Source organism: Anolis sagrei, chromosome 4, assembly GCF_037176765.1.
Source record: "Anolis sagrei isolate rAnoSag1 chromosome 4, rAnoSag1.mat, whole genome shotgun sequence".
NCBI classification, from domain to species: Eukaryota; Metazoa; Chordata; class Lepidosauria; order Squamata; family Dactyloidae; genus Anolis; species Anolis sagrei.
In genome coordinates, this window is record NC_090024.1 from 206703299 (window position 1) to 206723234 (window position 19936).

The 19936-nt window shown below is 38.5% G+C and overlaps 1 protein-coding gene across 1 annotated transcript in view; it reads right to left on the minus strand.

Moving 5' to 3' along the window:
- Positions 1-10312: 10312 nt before the first annotated feature.
- The window catches only part of UQCC1 (ubiquinol-cytochrome c reductase complex assembly factor 1), a 39390-nt gene continuing 29766 nt past the window's right edge, over positions 10313-19936 (minus strand). Inside the window, exons 8-10 of the mRNA XM_060772427.2 lie at positions 15684-15761; positions 15107-15220; positions 10313-11842 (exon numbers count right to left, since the gene is read on the minus strand). Coding sequence (XP_060628410.2) covers positions 11708-11842; positions 15107-15220; positions 15684-15761 — 327 coding nt within the window. The 3' untranslated portion in view covers positions 10313-11707. The remainder of the gene's footprint in view (positions 11843-15106; positions 15221-15683; positions 15762-19936) is intronic.

The following is a 19936-nucleotide window of genomic DNA, read 5'->3' on the forward strand; positions in this document are numbered from 1 at the left end:
TTAATTTTAAAAAATTGTCAGGAATTGCACAATTTTGCTATATTAGCACTTAGCTATTGCTATATTTTCCCCATTTTAGACCTACATTTCAGATTTCTGCAATTCTGAGGTTTTGAAAATTGAAAATAAAGGAAGCATAATGGGCGGGGACTACACTTGTCCATGTGATAGCTCAGAACGTGGAGAATTACTGTAGAAATGGACAATAGTATGTCATGTATGATGGGAATGAATATGGGAGTGAATATCTGTTTTCATTATAAATGCAATTGAATGAAATACTACAGTAAAATTATTTCCCCCGCTTCCTACCGCTCGCCCTGCTTCCACAATGGATGAGGTCCTTAGTCAGCCAAAACACATGTCTAAGTATATGGATCCAATCTTTCTATTCAAGCAGGCTTTTAAAGAATAATGGGTTATTCCCACTGAAAACCCAGATTTGCACTTTGGGGATACTCCAGGATTTGGTTATGAACCTGAAGGCCCAGGTTTGTCCATGTCCAGGAATGGTTTTGGACATCTAAAGCTAGTTGTTGCTTGGATTATTATATATTTGTACCCTACTTTTTCTCTGTTAAAGGAGACTCCAAGTGGCTGGTGTGCCAACTGCGGCTGTTCCTGGAGAAGTTGATCTGACCACAGTGGTACATGCCTTGGTTACATCCCATTTGGATTACTATAAAACACTCTAAATCAGCTTGTCTTTTAAAAATTGCTTAAAAATCCCAGCTGGCCCAAAGAGCTGTGGCCAGATTATTAACTGGGTCTGGCTACCAGGAGTGACTACTCCCCTGTTGCAACAACTCCAGTGGCTGTCATCTAATTTCTGGGCCCAATTCTGGTTTAGACTTATAAAGCCCTATATGGCATGGGTCTAGGTTATTTCAGGGACCATATCTCTCTTTATGAACCTATTAGAACATTATCATCATCATCCAGAGAGGGTGTTCTCTTTGACCCACCACTCTCTCAACTCAATTGGTGGGAACAAGGGAGAGGATCGTTTTGGTGGCTGCTCCCAAACTCTGGAATTTGCTCCCTTGAGAGACCAGGATGGCTCCGTCTCTGCTTGCCTCTCATAGGCAGGTAAAAACATTCCTCTGCTACCAGGCATGTATAAGCTGGTAATGGGCGGGCTTTTAAAGATGGTGTGATTGAGATTTTAAGATGGGTATATAGTTTTGATAATTTTAATATTTCATTGTTTTAATAACAAATGGTTTGTGTTTTAATTTTTATAATTTAATGTATTCACATTGTTTTTAATTTGCATTTGTTTTATATTTATTGTTAGCTATCTAGAGGCACTATGTGAGGAGAAAGGTGGGATAAAAATAAAGTAAGAAAATAAATACATAAATAAACCTGGCTTCAAATTAAGCCTCGATCAAAGCACTTTAAAATGGAAGCGGAGCATAAATTTATGTGCTGTCAGCTACATTTTGAAACCGTGAAGGCAATTAGGATTCAGGTTTACAGACTTCAGCTTACGGAATTCACTTGGAAAAACAGTTTCAGGAAATTGTCTTGGACTTTTGCTGTAAAAAAGCTGCAGTGACGGCATTCTACTTTGTAGTTGGTTGCTTTGAAGCATTGCTGTGATTGTAGGGTTATTGTGGAAGAAGTGCAACCGGTGCAGACCTCGTGCTTGTTAATATAAATCCTGTCTTTGGAGCTGTAGTCATTAAAGGTACAAGACCACTTCCTCCTGCTGATGGATGTCTCAGCTGATACACTGTGTTTTTCCTAATGAGCCATGGCTTATACAAAATTAATACACCAAGCCACTGCTTCTTAAACTGTGGCTCTCAACCACAAATGGGGTCCCCTTAGCTCCCATGTTGGGGGCATGGAAAAATTGGCAACGGTAAAAGTTTTCTGAACAACCCTTAGTGGCTGTTTTAGTCATTTACACAGATCTGGCAGTGGACTCTGCAGAAGATGCTTCAGTTGTACTTCAGAAAAAGGAGAATCAGTCTGTTTAGCAAGCTTTGTAAATGCTGATGTCTTATCAGTAAACCTTTGTTTTTTATATCTATTTTATATACCTATACACCTGGGGTCATGCAAATATTTCTTGGTCTGAAAAAAAGTGGAAACTTTAAGAAAAGCCTGCACTAAGTCGCCCATTGCAAATACATTAATATTTATTTCCATCACCAAGCAAACTCTCCTTAAAACCATTCCGGGATAAGAATACATTTATTTGTGTTGGTCATTAGAATGACTGGATCAGTCTACCTTTTGTGGTTTTGCTACACAATTGTGGGAACTGCAATCTCTGCATATGCATATGTTGAATTCTAACTGCTAGTAACCCTAACTTGCATGGGCAATGATCATACAGAGAATAATTTTTTCCCTAGTGAGCAGAAACCTATACGTAACCACTCAAATAGCATATAGTGCAAGCCTATACATATCCACTCAGAGGCAAGCCTATACATATCCAGTCACAACCATTTTTCATTAGATAAACAACAACAACATTTTATTATGGTCCAAAGACCCTTATTGCACCGCAGGTGTACAAGGTATGCAGATCAATGAGATTAACAACATCCGGTTGATTAAACACACAAATTGATAAAATTTACAAAAGTTAAAAACTTCTTAAAATACATGTTGGCTAAAAACATAGGTAAAATACTACAAGAAGTGCCAGCGTGTTTCAGCCTGTGTCAGACATTGAGAATTGTCTAATCTTGGCTGCTTTCAGAAAGAAACTTGGCAACTGCCAAGGTCATGTGGGGAAGGCTGTCACTAAGTAGAAACTTCACATAAAATTTCACTGGACTTGCTGGTAAGTTTCTTAGTAGGAGCTTGATTATATATGTGCTCAGGCCTGTTCATAGAAATTGCATGACAGTAGAATGTTGTGGATGCATTTTACTTCCTATTTGTTACATGGGCAGAGTCTTTCATTATATGGGGTACCTGCAAATCTCCCACACAGCAATTCAGACAGGAGCACATTGCACCTTGCTTTGGAAAATAGGCAGTAGTCTTTTGCCACAGTCAAGTTCTTTAGATAGTTTGCTACATGGAAAGGTCCAACATAATGTATGGACAGGGCACTAGGGGAGCAAGATGCATAAGAGCGAGAGTGCAGCTCATAAAAGGCAATGTCCCATAGTCTCTGTTTGATTGACTTGAGAGCCATGTCAAAACCCAGATGCGTTAGGATGGAAGGCTGATGGAGGAGGCTTTTTTAGAATTTATCTTAAACCAACTGCTTATGTACTCATCCTGAGGTAAGTGATGAATCAAACTGGACCCTTACCTAAAAACTAGATCAGAAATAATGAGAAAAAATGTTGTTGTTGACAATCTAATCACAGGGTTTTCATGGCAGGATTTTTTCAGAGCGAGGTTCACCTTTCCCTTCCCAAGTATTAGAAAGTGTGCCTTGTGCATCACCCATTGAGTTCCTATGGCTAAGCAGGATTTGAACCCTCATCTCCAAAATCACAGTCCAACACTCAAGCCACTGGCAGTTGTGGAAATTGAAGAAATTCAAACTGACCATTAGAGAGAAGGAGAGAAAGCTATGAATAAATTAGAAGAATGAGTTTCAGTAGCAAAGGTAAAATGCTACATCTAGAGATACCTGAGAAAATAACTTTCTCTGATCACCTATTAAAGGAGCAGGACAAAATAATGAATTATAAATACCCAAGTTCAAGAGCAGTGAGTGGCACCCACAATAATTTAGACCAGTGTTACTCGTTGCTATATGGAAATGAATCCTATTGAGATTTAAAGATGGGTTCAAAGCCAACCTTAAAAACTCTGGCATAGACACTGAGAACTGGGAAGCCCTGGCCCTTGAGCGCTCCAGCTGGAGGTCAGCTGTGACTAGCAGTGCTGTAGAATTTGAAGAGGCATGAATAGAGGGCTAAAGAGAGAAGCATGCCAAGAAAAAGACGCGTCAAGCCAACTCTGACCGGAACAACTTTCCACCTGGAAACCAATGCCCTCACTGCGGGAGAACATGCAGATCAAGAATAGGGCCCCACAGTCACCTACGGACCCACTGCCAGTACACTGATCTTGGAAGACAGTTCTACTCGGACAACGAGGGATCACCTAAGTAGTAAGTAAGTAAGAATCCTATTGAACTCAAGAGGATTTGAGTTAACTTACATTAATTGCTAAGTATTGAATGACATAGGACTGAAAATAAGAGATTAAAGACATGAAATAATGAAATCATTTGGAAATAAAATTGAAGAGAAATCCAGCTTGAAAGATTTAGGCACACTTTATTCTCAAGAACCAAAGTAATATAATTAATATTTTGGATATTTAAAATCTTAACTGTAATAAAGTCAGAGACTAGTTGCAATACTTCTAAGAAGTTAAGTAAACTGAGTAAACTGAGAGATGTGTCAGTGAAATGAGTGACTGTCAGACTGAAAAAGAACATTGTTTCCTGGAAAAAATAATAATAATTACCAAGCTGAACAGAGTAGTAATTTTGCCTAGTTTCATGTTTAAACAGATGGAAAGTTCCGACTTGTCCCAATCTCTTCTATAATGAATGAATCATCCAAACTGGGAAATGTTTGAAACAACTACTACTTCTAAGTGGAAGTAGCACAAGGGTGAGGTTGAAGGTGCTCACATATTCACGTGAATTGCTGTCATAAAATGATGCTTGTATCATGAAAGCAATAGGTCATACCCTTACCTGTGCTGTTGCTTCACAGAAATTACCTTCCAAATGTTAAAAAAGTAGTCTCAGTATGATATAACTAGAAAGACCTACCTCAAAGAACTGTGGCAACCTTGCACATTGTAATGCACTTAGCGTGTTAAAGAGGACCACACAAATAACAGCAATGAAAATATATGCAACCCTTGCAGAAATTTATTTCGATACTGCAAATTACACAATTGTTTATTATGTTCTATATTGCTTATATTCTTTCAAAATTGCTTAAGTCTGATTCTAATGGAAGCTGCTTAAGGTGTTGTGACATAGGACGGGACATACACATTTAAAATTATCTACATACATTTTTAATCAGAGTCTCCTGAATTAAATTCAGCCTCACCCTCTGCTTCATAAAGAAAAGTACTGCAGTGCATATTGCCTCCTTCAATTCGGAGCTGCCTGTCAGCTTGCTTTACTACTCGCTTTCTCCTAAACAGTAAGCAACAACGTGGTAGGAATTAAGACACCAAGGATTTCCCCAGCCAGCCCCACTTCCCAGTTCAGGAAGCTTTGAGGCTATTTAGTCATATGAGGAAATACCTCTGCAGTCAGAAAACTGAAAGCAAAATCTGAGAAGGAAATATCTTTTTATGGTGAAGAGAAGGGCGTGTGGCTAAATTTATTTGCCCCTGAAAGCTACAATATAAAACATATTTGCCTCAAAGACAAGTTTTGACAGGGTTCTTCTCTAGTTGTTTGAAGAGAAGGAGGTTCATAATAGTATTTTTTTTAATATGCCAAGAATATTGGAATATTTTCCATATCCTCATGATGAACCGTGGTTTCTATTCTAATGGAATTAATAAGCCAGAGACTTGCCTAAACAAATTCATGGCTAGGCTAAGATTTACCTGTAGGCATTATACTGCATAAATCCATGCCTAAAATCCTTCACTGAAGGCACTACAAGAACAATTGCTTAATACCTCTTTGAAAAAAAAGCATCCTTCAGAAATGGAGTTTGCATCTATGCATATCTATTAATACAGTGGGGCAAAGGCTGTGTGCATCACTGATAGCAATATAAGAATCTGCTTTATATTTAGTCAGAAAATTGATCCACTTTGCCCAGTATTTGCCAACTCTGATGAGTAGTGGCTTCCCAGAGTTTCCAAGCAGGATTTGTTCCTAGTCCTATTGAGAAATGCTGGGGAAGGCACCCAGGACAGTAATCATGCAAAAAAGCATGCACTCCACGAAAGAGCTACAGTCTGTCCACACAGCATTCCTCTAATCTGCCCTTGACTCGCTGGAGGGTGTCACAAAATCCTGGAACAGTTTTCAGAAAACATAAGGGGCTTTCAGGTAAAGGTGAAGAGGAAGACTCAGCAATTTCGACAGCTGTTTCTAATGAGGCAGATCCCTGGGTCCCTGACCTTCTGTGCTTCCACTGTGGCATCAGATACAAGCCAACGCACGGCCAGCCTCTCCTCCTTGGAACTCCTCCTGACCAGGCAGGTGAAAAGGGCACCAGAGCTTCCTGCTGAGCGACTGGCCAAGAGCGGGAACAAGGGAGCATGACTTTAGCTTAAAGTGTGGCTTTTGCTCTGCCAGCATTGGCACACAAGGCCAGAGTCCTCTTTCTCGCAAACTTCCTGTTCCTGTGGTCTGTTTAAATCATGAAGTGGGCCATCACTTTTTTTCTTTTATTTTTCTGTTGACCAGTACTAGCTACTTTTGAACTGTGGTGTTAGAGGAAAATTCTGAGAGTGCATTGGACCGCGAGAAGATCCAACCAGTCCATACTTCAGGAAATAAAGCCCGACTGCTCATTGGAGGGAAGGATATTAGAGGCAAAGATGAAGTACTTTGGCCACATCATGAGAAGACAGAAAAGCTTAGAGAAGACAATGATGCTGCGGAAAATGGAAGGAAAAAGGAAGAGGGGCCGACCAAGGATAAGGTGGATGGATGGTATCCTTGAAGTGACTGGCTTGTCTCTGAAGGAGCTGGGGGTGGTGACGGCCTACAGGGAGCTGTGGTGTGGGCTGGTCCATGAAGTCACAGAGTCAGAGGCAACTGAACGAATAAACAGCAATACCAGCTATCTCTATGTTAGAATAAGACAGGTGGTTGCATCAGTGCAGGGGCTCCAATATTAAACCCCTCATAGCCAACAATACAATCTTGCTTCCAAGGAAGCAAGCAAACTGGACTCATATAGACATCATCATCATTCAGCAACTCACAATCTTAGTACCCTAATCTCTTAAGCTCTTGTTGTTATTCACAGTGGTTGTATAAATGCAGGGGTTCTAATATTTAATACCTCCTCCTTAATTCTGATCACATATTCATAGCCAACAATATAGTTTTGTTGCCAAAAAAGCATGCAATCTGATTCCTATCATCTCACAATCCAAGCAGGACCCTAATCTCTTGGAATCATAGAATACTAAGAGTTGGAAAAGACCACATGGGCCATCTAGTCCAACCCCCTGCCATGCAGGAAAAGCACAAAGCAACCCAACAGATGGTCACTCAGCCTCTGTTTTAAAGTTTCCAAGGAAGGCACTTCCACCACACTCCAAAGCAGAGAGTTCCACTGTTGAACACCTTGTACGGTCAGGAGGTTCTTCTCAATATTCAGGTGGAATCTCCTTTCTTGTAATTCGAACCCATTGCTCTGAGTCCTAGTTTAAATGCTAGCAGGAAACAAAACTGCTTCCTCTTCTTTATGGCATCCTTTCCACATATTTATACATGACTATCATGTATTCTCTCAACCTTTTCTTCTGCAGGCTAAACATACCCAGTTCTTTAAGATGCTTCTCATAGGGCATAGTCTCTAGACCTTTGATCATTTCAGTCCCCCTCCTCTGGACACCTTCCAGCTTGTCAACATCTCTTTTGGACATGTGGTGCCCAGAATTGGACCCAGTATTCCAGGTGAGGTCTGACCAAAGTAGAATAGAGAGGCACCATGACTTCCTTCGATTTAGACACTATACTCCTTTTGATGAAGCCCAAAATCCCATTAGCTTTTTAAAGCTGCTGCATCACACTGTTGGCTCATGTTCAACTTGTTGTCCACAAGGACTCTAAGATCTTTCTCACATGGATTGTTGTTACCTACAGTGTTTGCTCCAATGCAGGGGCTCTGATACTAGATGCCTCATTAATTCTGGTCATGTATTCATAGCCAACAATGTGGCCTTGCTTCCAAGGAACCACACAATCTGGGCACATATAGACATCATCAGCATCATCTCACAAACTAATTGGTACTCTCTTTATCTCTTTTTGTTTCTCATAGTTGTACATGGACAGTGACACCATTCCAAGCACTCTGTTTTGCACTGGTGGTGATAGTAGGAACAACAACATTGGCCAACATACATTTTGGAACCTCAAATGTTTGACCTGTTTCTGGGTACATTTGACCTGCTGGTTCCAAAAATGGCATGTGTTTCCCCTATCGGCTCTAGTTTTTGAGATACAGGACATACAGTCTTCTCACCCATAAAGAATCAAGATAACCATATCTAAGAAACTAGAGCTGATGCAGTCTATCCAATGCAATTTTCCAAATCAGTGTCCCAAATAACCCCAGGAACTGTTTAAAGACCAAGATGTCAAGATTTTTTTTTTGTTGAGTTGTGTAATAATAAGTTGTATTTGTTACCCATCGCTACTCTTAACTCAAGGCAAAGTACAACATGATTAAACCATACTACCACTATATTCTGTGGCCAGAAGACATTGCTTTCTACTTTATTTAGTGTAAAGGATGGTACTAATTCCTTCCAACAGTATAAAACAGGTTGAAGTCAGGGTCCCCTGGGCTCCACATGGTTCCAGGGCATTCAAAAGTCTTCAGTGATTCTGGATCATAGGCTCTGCATATCTAGTATATAAGGACTAGATATGCATAAAGCAGAGGCATGTCCCATCCCAGTCCTTTATGGGGTAGACTGGTAGTGCTGTTCTCCCAGGTGTGTCTCCACTACACTGCAGGGTGACAAGTGTCCTGGATGCAGAGGAGTTAAGACTAAAATGAGTATTTCTGAATATGAATTAATGTTTGAAGCTTGGTGCCAAAATATCTACCATTACATTTTCCATCTATTCCAGGAGCAGCAAGGTACACAAAGTAAAGTTTATTTTGGTCCTTGGTATACTTCATTCCCATTAAAAATAAATTAATCAGCAAATTCCTACACAGCTAAACCTTTTTTTTTAATGTAAATACAACACAGCTGTAATGAATTACAAGGTGTTATTATCTCACACATACACTGCATAATACTTCACACATAAGACGTTTCTCTCCTTAGCTCAGCTTGCAACAAAAGCATCTTAAATAAACTGAGAAAAAAACGTTGGGTTTGTAATGTTTTCATAGAAGTGGAATATACCTCACACATATAAAGTTTCTTTATATGACTCATTTTATAACAAGTTAAATTGAGGAAGTTTGCTTTAGGGGGAAAAATAACAAATTGGCTTTTCATGTACAAAGAAAATTAACTGGTAGCTGTTGCCAGAGCAAAGGGTCTAAGGATGTGTCCGGAGCCGCCATCATGTTATATCTAATTTCATTTTAGCTTTGACCCTTACTATCCTGGTACTAATTTTGAAACGCTTCCCATACAAGCCTGCTTCCTACTTTTGGAATTTGTATTTTAAAGCACCCTCAACACAATGACTTTCAAAACTATATATTCATATAGTAAAGGTTTCCCCGACATTAAGTGTAATTGTGTCCGACTCAGGGGAGTTGTGCTGATCTCCATTTCTAAGCCGAAGAGCTGGCGTTATCCGTGGACACCTCCAAGATAATGTAGCCAGCATGACTGCACTGAGCACCATTACGTTCCTGCCATGGCAGTACCTATTGATCTACTCACATTTGTAGGTTTTCGAACTGCTAGGTCGGCAGGAGCTGGAGCTAACAGCGGGAGCTCACTCTGCTCCCCGCATTTGAACTGCCAACCTTTTGGTCAGCAGGTTCAGCTGCTCAGTGGTTTAACCTGCTGCACCACCAAGGGGGGAGGGGGCTTATATTCGTATACATCCCAATAAATCTGATTCTGTTTGTACAAAGGAAGTTTTTACAATTTCGACATCCGATCAAGATGTAACCAAGTTTAGTTTTTATTGAAATAAGTTAAAAGTTATTTAATAGGATATTTCCTTTAAAGAGTTAACACGTTTACAACTTAAATGTATGTTTTAAAATCAAAGAGAAGCAGAACACCAACCCAGATTTAAGGCCCTCTACTTAAGCCAGTAACGAGAATATTTTCTTCCTCTTTAGATAGAGATTTTATGAAGACAACTTGCAGGAAGAAGAGCAGCACATAATGCACTTTTGTACATTTCCAATTTCCCAGAAAAATATAGGTTTCTATGAAGATCATGTCTCTATTTTCCTTATCCCCAGGGATGAGAAATAAATACTGATCTGGAATTGATATTAAAGATCATCCAGTCTTCCACTGCATGCCATAGGAAATTCACTTCTACAGTATTGTGGCTGTAGTTTGGAAAAGTGTTATAAAAAAGGCAGAGGAATCAATGTGCAATCTTGGTCAAACAAGGAAGTGATGCAGAAACACTCTCACATCAAAATGAAAAACATCTATATCCTTTTCACCAAATTTATTAGGATCAAACTCTAAGTTTTGTGGAGACCTATTCTCTCAACATTTCACAAAAGGCATTACATGGTAAAGAGGATTGTATCTCAGTTTATAGTTATGTGCATGAGAGGGGGTTGCATCTTTATAAAGAAGCCAACTTTAATGAAATGCATACAAAAGCCATTTTGAAGTGAAGATACAACTGGAAAACGAGATTAGGAGAAAGAACCACCACTTGGTCAAATTGTTAGTCAGAGATCCTGAGTCACTATTTTAAAGGGAGATGACCTGAGAAAAACAAACTCATAAACCAGAAATGTTCATGCTGCAGAGCTTTGAGAGAGAGAAATGGCTGGCTGAAAAATGTTTTCTAGCCACTGCCTCAGGGTCAAGTTGGACCTTGACATTGACTGTATATTGCATCTAACATGCAGGTTTCTTTAAAAAAGTGCGAAGTGCATCATTGATGAGAGCAGGGAAAGAAATGGCTGAAATAATTGACTAGGATCATTGTAATTTAATGTTCCCTCCTCTCTTGTGAAACCCATCCTCTGAAGATACTATTGTTTTGGTAGGAATCCTTTAATAGCTCCAATGGGGACCCTCCACCCTCCCAGCAATAACAAGTAGCAGAAAGAGATGCTTTTCCTCCCAGGACCATGGTAGGGAAAGAATGGGCTGCAGTTCTTTTCCCAACTGATGCCATTGATTCCATCTCCCCAGCTGCAAATACTGTCTGCACTTTGTAAAACCTGCACATTACATATGTAAATGTATTTCACTTCTATTTGGTTCTTGGACCCTTCCCCAGATCATTAACAAACAAACAAGTTCTACTTTTATGCTGCTGAAGCAAGCAAGAAAACTGTCCCATACCAGCAGTATCGGTTTCAACTTTATCTTAGAAGGCATGCTGCAGGACATCCTCATTACAACCTCAGACACTTGCTGGGTTTTGCATAGCCCGAAGCACCCAATACATGTAAAGGAAGGATTTTCACATTCACACGTGTGTTTTTCACAGGAGAGTAAGTCCCCTGATCCCCTTACCAGACAAAAGGCAGCTTGCTTATCACTTTGGTAAACTATTTTGCTCTTGAAAGATGAACTCTCCCTCTGAGAACCAGTGTGCTGGGACCTGGGTAATGTAATGGCGAGGGAGTCTCCAAATGAAGTAGCAGCATTTAACTACACATGTAATACTAAAAATAGCAGGTTGTTCAGATTTACTAAGGTAGAAACAACTACAAAAGAGTGGCATTTTAACCACTCTTTCGCAGAGTAACACAGCATTTCTTATTCTCTCTTTTAAAAGTCCTATAGCATACACCAAGTCCCACTTCCAGGAATTGTTCCACACAGTCAGCAGCAAACAGTTTCAATCTGTCTGAAAACTATTTCAGAGTCCTTCGTCATTGTATGTCGGTAAAGCAGGCTTCACGATGCTCTGTGCGTTGGTTTCCACCAGGGGGCGCCAGCTCACTTCGCCAGACAGCAGGAGGTCTTCTCCCGGAATCGCATCCAGGTGCTGCAGCTGAGAGTTGCAAGAGGAGAATGGAAATTAATGGCAGCTTAACTACAAAGATGATACATCCAATGGAAGGTTGGATGATTTTGCTATCACCAAAGAAGCAGAACAGTCTACACTCCTAGATACTTACCACGAGTACCCCCAATTGTAACGTGAAGAGGAGCAATCAAATAAGGAAATGATGCAGAAATACTCTCAAGCCACAATGAAAAACAAACTGTGTCCCATGGAACCCTAGGGTTCCACAAAAGTACCACTGGGGTTCCACAAAACAGGTATTTTGTGCTACTCCTATTGCTATGAGATATGTAATCATTGGATACACAGTTTACAGTAAGAGTGATTCACATGTAGTTTGTTTTTCCACATTAATACCATGTTTCTTTTTTATTATTTTTTCTTGTACATTTTTTGCGAGAAAAGACATTTGGGATATTGGGATATTATTCACAAAATATCAGAGAGTAAAATTCACTCAAAAACTAGATGTAACATAAAATATCAGTAGATGTATCTGAATTAGCATAAAATGATCCAGAATATAAATTATGATCAAACAAATCAGGGATAGAGTTAGGGTTCCATGAAAACAAATGCATTCTAAAGAGTTCCATGACCAGAAAACCTTGGGAACCGCTGGCCTAGATTACTCTCTCTTACAGTTTAGATATCAGGCCTGTGCAATCAATGTAGAATATACCTGATTAAGAAGAACACTCAGGGAAGGGAAGGGAAGATAGAATGCCCCATACAGGCAGTGCTGGTCTATTGGAACTGTTAACTTCTTTCCTTGGACTTTGATTTTTTAAAAGGAAATATCAAAAGAAAATGAAAATGAGTCTGTATATCACAGAGAAGCCATAGGGATGCTGAGATTGCATTTCAGAGTATTAGATTAAGCACCTGTTCTGGTTCAAAGACACCTGTTCCAGTTCCATGTTTGTTTAGAATATCAGTATGCACCTTAGAGAAAGAAATTGGGAACATAAGCTTTCACAGACTAAGTGTACTTCCTGTGGGCATGTGAAGAAGTAGTTTTAATTATGAAAACTTATGCTACTGATTTCTTTCTCTTAGTCTCTAAGGCTCTACTTGTTCCAGTGTAATCCCACCTGTCTTCAGTCTCTACATTCAATGTATTTGCAACTCATCTTCTTCAGCATCTGGCAAATGCTGGCCTTCTGGATATCATATATTCTAGAGCATTGCTTCCTTAAATTCCAAATCAAGTCCCATTGGCTCAATGTTGGTGCCATGAAAAAACTGGCAATAGTAAAAGATTTTCAAACACCACCCATTTACACCAATCTGTTAACACCAACATGTAGTGTTTACAGTGGACTCTGCAGAAAATGCTTCAGCTACACTCCATAAAAAGAAAAGAAAATCAGCCTGTTTAGCAAGCCTTGCAAATGCTAACTTATTACCAGTAAATGTTTGGTTTTATACCTATTTTATATATCTGGGGTTGCATAAACATTTATCAGGTGGAAAGAGGTTGTGAGTGGAAAAAAATTATGAAGTCCTGTTCTAGAGCATGAAACCCATGGTAAGTCTTGATGGTATCCATGATTTATGTTCACAGATGCCACAAAACTCCACCTTCATTGTTTTATATCAGTCAGGCAAAAGAATCTAGTCTGGATATATGTAGCAATTATCTAATTGATGAGCCAATCCAAATTCCAGAAAGGGGATCTGATAACCTTTCCAGTGAAGATCTATGAACCACCTCGAAGATTAAGATTGTCTGGGGAGGCCCTGTCCTCAGTACCGCTTTCCTGGCAAACATGACTGGTGGGGATGAGAGACAGGGCCTTCTCAGCGGTGGCCCCTCCACTATGAAACTCCCTCCCCAGTGACATTAGATCAGCCCCCTCCCTCCTAGCCTTCAGAAGGAAAGTAAAAACTTGGCTTTGAGATCAGGCTTTGGGAGAATAGAGCACTGCAATAACAGATTTGGAAAAAGTGCAATGTGTATGAAATGGCATTGGAACTACGATTATGGATGGTGTGATTTTAATATTGAATGTAATGTTTTTAAATGCTTAATATGTATTTTTTTATTTTAATCTTATTAGAATTGTATGTGTTTCAAGGCACTGAATACTTACCTATATGTAAGCCGCCTTACATTTAGGGGTAGAGAAAGGCAGAGTATAAATAGGGTAAATAAATAAATCTATGAAGCACATTTCTTATTACAGCCATATTCACTATGAGAGAGCTCACTGTTCAAATTAATATGGTGATCAATAGTTTCATGTTTTTGTTTATATACACTATATTTACTATTCTAAGTTTTGTTTTCAGTATTTGCCTTGATACTGTTTGAAATGTTCTTGAGCTGTAAATATAAGTTTTTCAGTTTCTTTTTTCAGCCTCCTATTCTGTAACCATTTCCAGATGTTCCCTTTCTCAATTTGTCCTCTTGTACTTTTAATGTGTGACCTGTAATGGTTTGTTTTGCCAGGCTTCAAGATGATTTTTCATAATTTTTCGCTATATGTGCCTTTTGTTTCATCAGTGTTCAATAAATTCTCTCTATATACACATCAATTAACATTTTTCTTTGCTTTCTTTGATGTATTCAACTCAAGGATTTTTCTTCTGCTTCAGTAGTTTGTTTCACTTGTAATAACCCTTGACCACCAATATTACGTGACAGAGATGATCAATATCACTTGAAGGATGCAAAGCACGATTTGCTGTAAACATTTCTAGGGGTTTTTTTTTTTTTTTGAGTGCACCTAGTCAATGCAAGGAATGCAACAAAATGGTTCATCCTGTTTGGCAGGTCATCTCTGTGCTCTGAGAAGATAAGATCAAGGCAATGGTTACGTAAACTATAGGTGAACAAGTATTTTTCACTTGCACCAGTGACTCAACAAAGAAGCACAGAAACACTGTTCTCGTGAAACCTGAAGAAACTAGAGGATTCCCATATTACAGAATGTAAGAGTTTTTTCCTCTCTCAGCGAGTCTTAAACTCATGACAAAGACAGCTGTCACGAGCCCTATAGATCTCCCATCAAAGGACTTATGTGGTTGCTGTTCCATACATTGCCTCAGATAAATTATTTTGCTTATAGCACTGAAACTATATATATGATGATTTCCTGTGGCTAGATAGACGAACCCTAACCTAAATAGAGGGTTTGAGGAGAATTTTGTATCAAATAGCCAGTGTTTTTCACACAATAACACTGAACACTTTAAAAGCAACTGGGGAAAAAGGCAATGCTCAAGTTTCAAATAGTTGCCCACCTGTTTGCGCACGTATTCTACCATTATTTCCAACTCTCTTGGATCATCGCAGTGTTTATTGAACAGATTTCTCCAGATGGCTGCTGCGAGGACATGATCATCTGATAAAATTCCCTAAAATTAAGAAAAAATAAAACAAAAATTTTGGCAAAACAGAGGACCAAGCAGGAAGTGGTTTATATTTCAACAAATTGCTCTTTAACTGGTATTAACATAATCTCAAACTGTAGCAAGCTGAAACTTTTCAACATGATATTCACTTCCAACCACCTTTCATTCACAACAAAAAGCAGTGCTACACAGGGATTATTTGTAGGGAGCAATGTAAGCTTCTGTTACCCACAGCTGAAAAGATACTGGGCTTTTGGTGAACACACAATGTTGTTATACCATACTCCTTCGTCTCATCCCTGTCCTCAGCATTAGACAAGCCAATTTAACAGGTTAGCAAGCAGATTGATTTAGTTTGCAAAAACCAATACAATCAATTCAGAAATCAGGCCAATGCAAGCATACCAGACTCCATTATTTGTTTACCTTCTCTACAGATGTAATATGAAACATATTTTAACATTACCTCATCATATCCAAAAATAGCTGCATAGAAATTCTCTGTCATGCTTCTCATGCTTTCTTTCAGGGAAACAGAATCAATCTGAAAAATAAAACAAAGATCTGAGTCAATGGGGAAGTCAGAAATTATAGCATCATCACAAACCTGAAGTTGATTGCCTGTGTCAGCCACTTTTGGATGGAGCTGAACTACCATATTTCAGACATTCTAAGATGCACACTAATTTCGGAACCACCAACAGAAAAAAAAATTATTTAGACATATAAAAAGCAACTGCAATTCAAAGACACCCATTTCACCCACAGTTCATATGGTCAAAAAGTGTGTCTTATAAGCGATATAATATATTATTATCATAATTGTTGCCCGAGACTTGAGGGGATCCGTTTTTTTTTATTGTAAGGACGATACAAAATAATACTCAGAAAGATAAAGGTTGGGTGTTGATACATTTTGCATATATTAGCAATGCATAGACAGTATATTATCCTTCCAAATACTGAAGGAATATAGAAAATGATATTTGCAGGATAATAATAATAATAATAATAATAATAATAATTATTATTATTATTATTATTATTATTTCAGACATTTATGTCCCCTCCTTCCCACCCCCCGAAGGAGGACTCAGGGCGGCTTACAACCGGGCACCATTAGATGCCAACAACAACAATAATAATAACACAGTTAAACATTAATTAAAACATCGTCATAAGTTTAAAAGAACATTTAAAAGAGACAATCCAAGTCCAGAACCATAATTCAAAATCCATCCATTGTCAATCACATGATTCCTTTATAATTGTTACATGATATGACACCTACTCCACAATGGTAGCAGTTTCATATTGAACATAAGGTGCTTGACATAGAAAATTCCATATTGAATGTCCCTCAAGGGAAACACATAAAGAGACACGGTGATGCTATAGGTAGAAGAGATGCCACAGGACACAGCGAGAAAGAGAAAGCAACTGCAGGATTAAGGACTTTGCCTGCAGAGATCATTCTAGCATATCACTTGCCATATCTGACATACAAAGGAAAGCCATGAATAGCGCCATACACAAACCTGAGAGCTTTGATAAAACAGACCAGTACTGCTTCATCAATGATGTCATCAAAGCCCTATTAATATGCATATAGGCTTGCGGTTACTGCCTTGTAATAATTTCCCCCTCAAACAGCTAATTAGTTCATGTCATAGTATCAAACCTATGGCTTATATATAGTCTTCCATTAAACTGCTATCCTTCATAACTTTATTTTTATAATACATACATACAGCGCAACCACAAGGAAAAAGTTCTTTTATGTCAGTTACTCATATTTTTCCATTTATACAAACTATTAAAATCCATGCATTTATTTTATAGGCTATCAAGATTTGGTCACTGGACTATTACTGAATGTTTAATGAAAAAGTGCTAAACTGAAGAAATCACAGGGTTAAATGATGACTGCAACCTCTGTAATGACTTAATTAAATTTTTATTGAGTACATAAACTATGATGTCACTTTTAGCCAACCAGTCTTGTTCTTTCTAGGCATGTCAGAGACCATGGCTTTTCTCAATAGAACATACTCCTAAATAAGCAGCATTTCTATACTCTAATAAGGGGAGCAGCTCTCATGTAACACACTCAATAAATTATCCTTCCATTTTTAAAACAAACAAATTCCATGAGTTATAATATATTTGCCATGCACTTTTTATGACATAATAAAAATGTTACCTTAAGGATTACTTAACACATACTACAAATGTTACAGCAGGCAATGGCAAGGGGGCAAAGAAAATAAACAGTGCCATTATAGGGACAAGTCCTGGACTTTGCATCCCTAGGGGAGCAGCTCACTGTATAAAAGCAAAAAGCAGCAGCTTTAAGAAAGAGATTAATAAGGAGATAACAAAGCTAAACAAACACGGCAATAAATAAAAATATGACTCTTGCATTGGAAAGGGAGGCAGTACCCTGGATAACATCACATTTTAAAGAGGGCTCTCACCGTACCTGGAGGAAACTGGTTAATACTAGAGAAACACCATCTCATTAAAATAAGTAAATAAACTAAAAGAGGGGCTCTTTAGGAGCATTTGTTTCTCAATCCTGTCTTCCCAACACTGGCAAATCTCAACACCTTGCTTTCAATAGCAATGACTTCACTGGCTACAAGCCTGTTTCAAGTGTCCAGGGTACTAGAGAATTTTAATTTGCTAGCCAGTGATAAAGCTACTACTAAGAGCCACTGGATTTCTCTGGCATTGACAAAAACAAATGTTGGGCCATCAATATGGCAGTCCCTACTCTGGTTCAAAGTAGTTTAGGAACCTTAGGAGGATCAAGCGACAACACCCAAGGCTCTGGGATCCTAGAAGCTAATCAAAAGCCAATGGTTAAGCTTTACATCCAAAAATCCGAAAGCAACTTTAAAGTGTGTGTGTGTGTGTGTGTGTGTGTGAGAGAGAGAGAGAGAGAGAGAGAGAGAGAGAGAGAATACATGTGTGCCCTTGTGTGTATCTATTGAGACTTTTCAAGCTTACTTCTGAAGAAAACACACAGAAATATGCTTCAGTGACTGTTGCAACACTAACTCCATCGTAACAGTGTATTAAATTGGAACCTAAGTTGTTTCTCAGCATAAAGTATCAATGGCTCTCATTTAGAAAAGTATTGAGGTTTTTCTTCTTGTATACGTGCCTTCAAGTCACTTGCTGTCTTACAGTGATTTCATATTATTTCATAAGGTTTTCTTAGGCAAGGAATACTCAAAGGTAGTTTGCCAGTTTCTTCCTCTGAAATATAGTCTACATCAATTGGAGTTTCTGGATGGTCATCCTAGTACAAACTAGAGCAAACCCTGCTTCACTTTCAAAATCAAATAGGATCTGGTGCGTTTGGGGTATTTAGGTTCTTGGCTATATGACATTCAACTGCAAGACGGGTACTTGTAAACAATGTTTTGTTGCACTGAGATGTAATAAATCATGGAACATCATTACAGGAAGAAGTCACAGCAAACCTTGGGCTCATGCACTCCCCTCATGCTGCATCTACAAAAAGTCTGAAGTTTTCACTTTGTTGTTGCTTGTTCTAATCAACTCTCAACTTGGACGAACTGCATATTATATTGGTTTATTTACACCTTTCTCTTCCACAAAGCTCGGTCTAAAGGGCATATCCAAAACAAAAAGAAACACAGTTAATTTTAACTGTGATTTCCTGAAACAAGTCAGCTTGAAGTTATGAAGCTGGCTTGTCTCAAGCAATTCACAGGTAAGTTTAAACACATCCCTTGGGTTTCAGACGCAACACCAAGTGCAACTAATCAGAAATAAAAGCAAGAGCTTCTGAATTATTCTTTCTGGCTGCACATGCCTGAGGTCTAATACAACTCATCCCTGTAGTGAAAGACCATTGTTTAGCATCATGTCCAAACAGTTCTCATAGCAAAATTTGCATTTGACTTCTGAAAGCAGAAGGATACATGTAAAGACTAGTCTCTTCTGGCAGGAATAACCAGATGATTTTTAAATTATGAATTTTGAACTAATTATTGCAATATGTATTCATATTTTGCCATATATTATTTTAAACATATGTATTCCAACTATTGCGATATGTGTTTAGTGATGTGATTTGAGTGTATTTTGATCTGTTGTTGTTCCCTGTCCTGATCCATGAAGAGGGATGGGTAAGAAATAAATATATGATCATCATCATTATCATCATTATAACACTATCTCATTTCTATTCAGTTTCCATTCACATTATCAGTTCTGTCCACACCTGCTACTGTGTTTCTTTTATTTCAACTTTGTATTTATAACTGTAGGCATTTCAGACTTCAGATGTACGTAAAATTCTGACATATACGCTGCCTGAGTTTGTACCTTTCCCCCCTCTTATAAACAGAGATATTTCTAGAATGAATAAATCTTTGCTTCCTCAAATGTTCCTTCTTCCCAGCTCAAGCTTGCCACAAAACAGTTAACAGTTAAATATTTTCTTGCCAATATTTTAAGAGTGCAGAAGGTTCCAAATTGCTGGTAAAACAAACAATGCCAGACTGTGAAAACTCCTGGCTGCCATGCTCTCTGATGTTAACAAGAGTCTCTTTATTACTGTAACCTTTCTGAAGTGAATAAAAGTTATTTCTCTGCCCTACTTCTGCCCCCAAGTAAAAGGAAAAGAAGGAAAGTGAACCACAAAAAGTTACATAGTAAGATGTCCAGAATCCTAGAGAATTC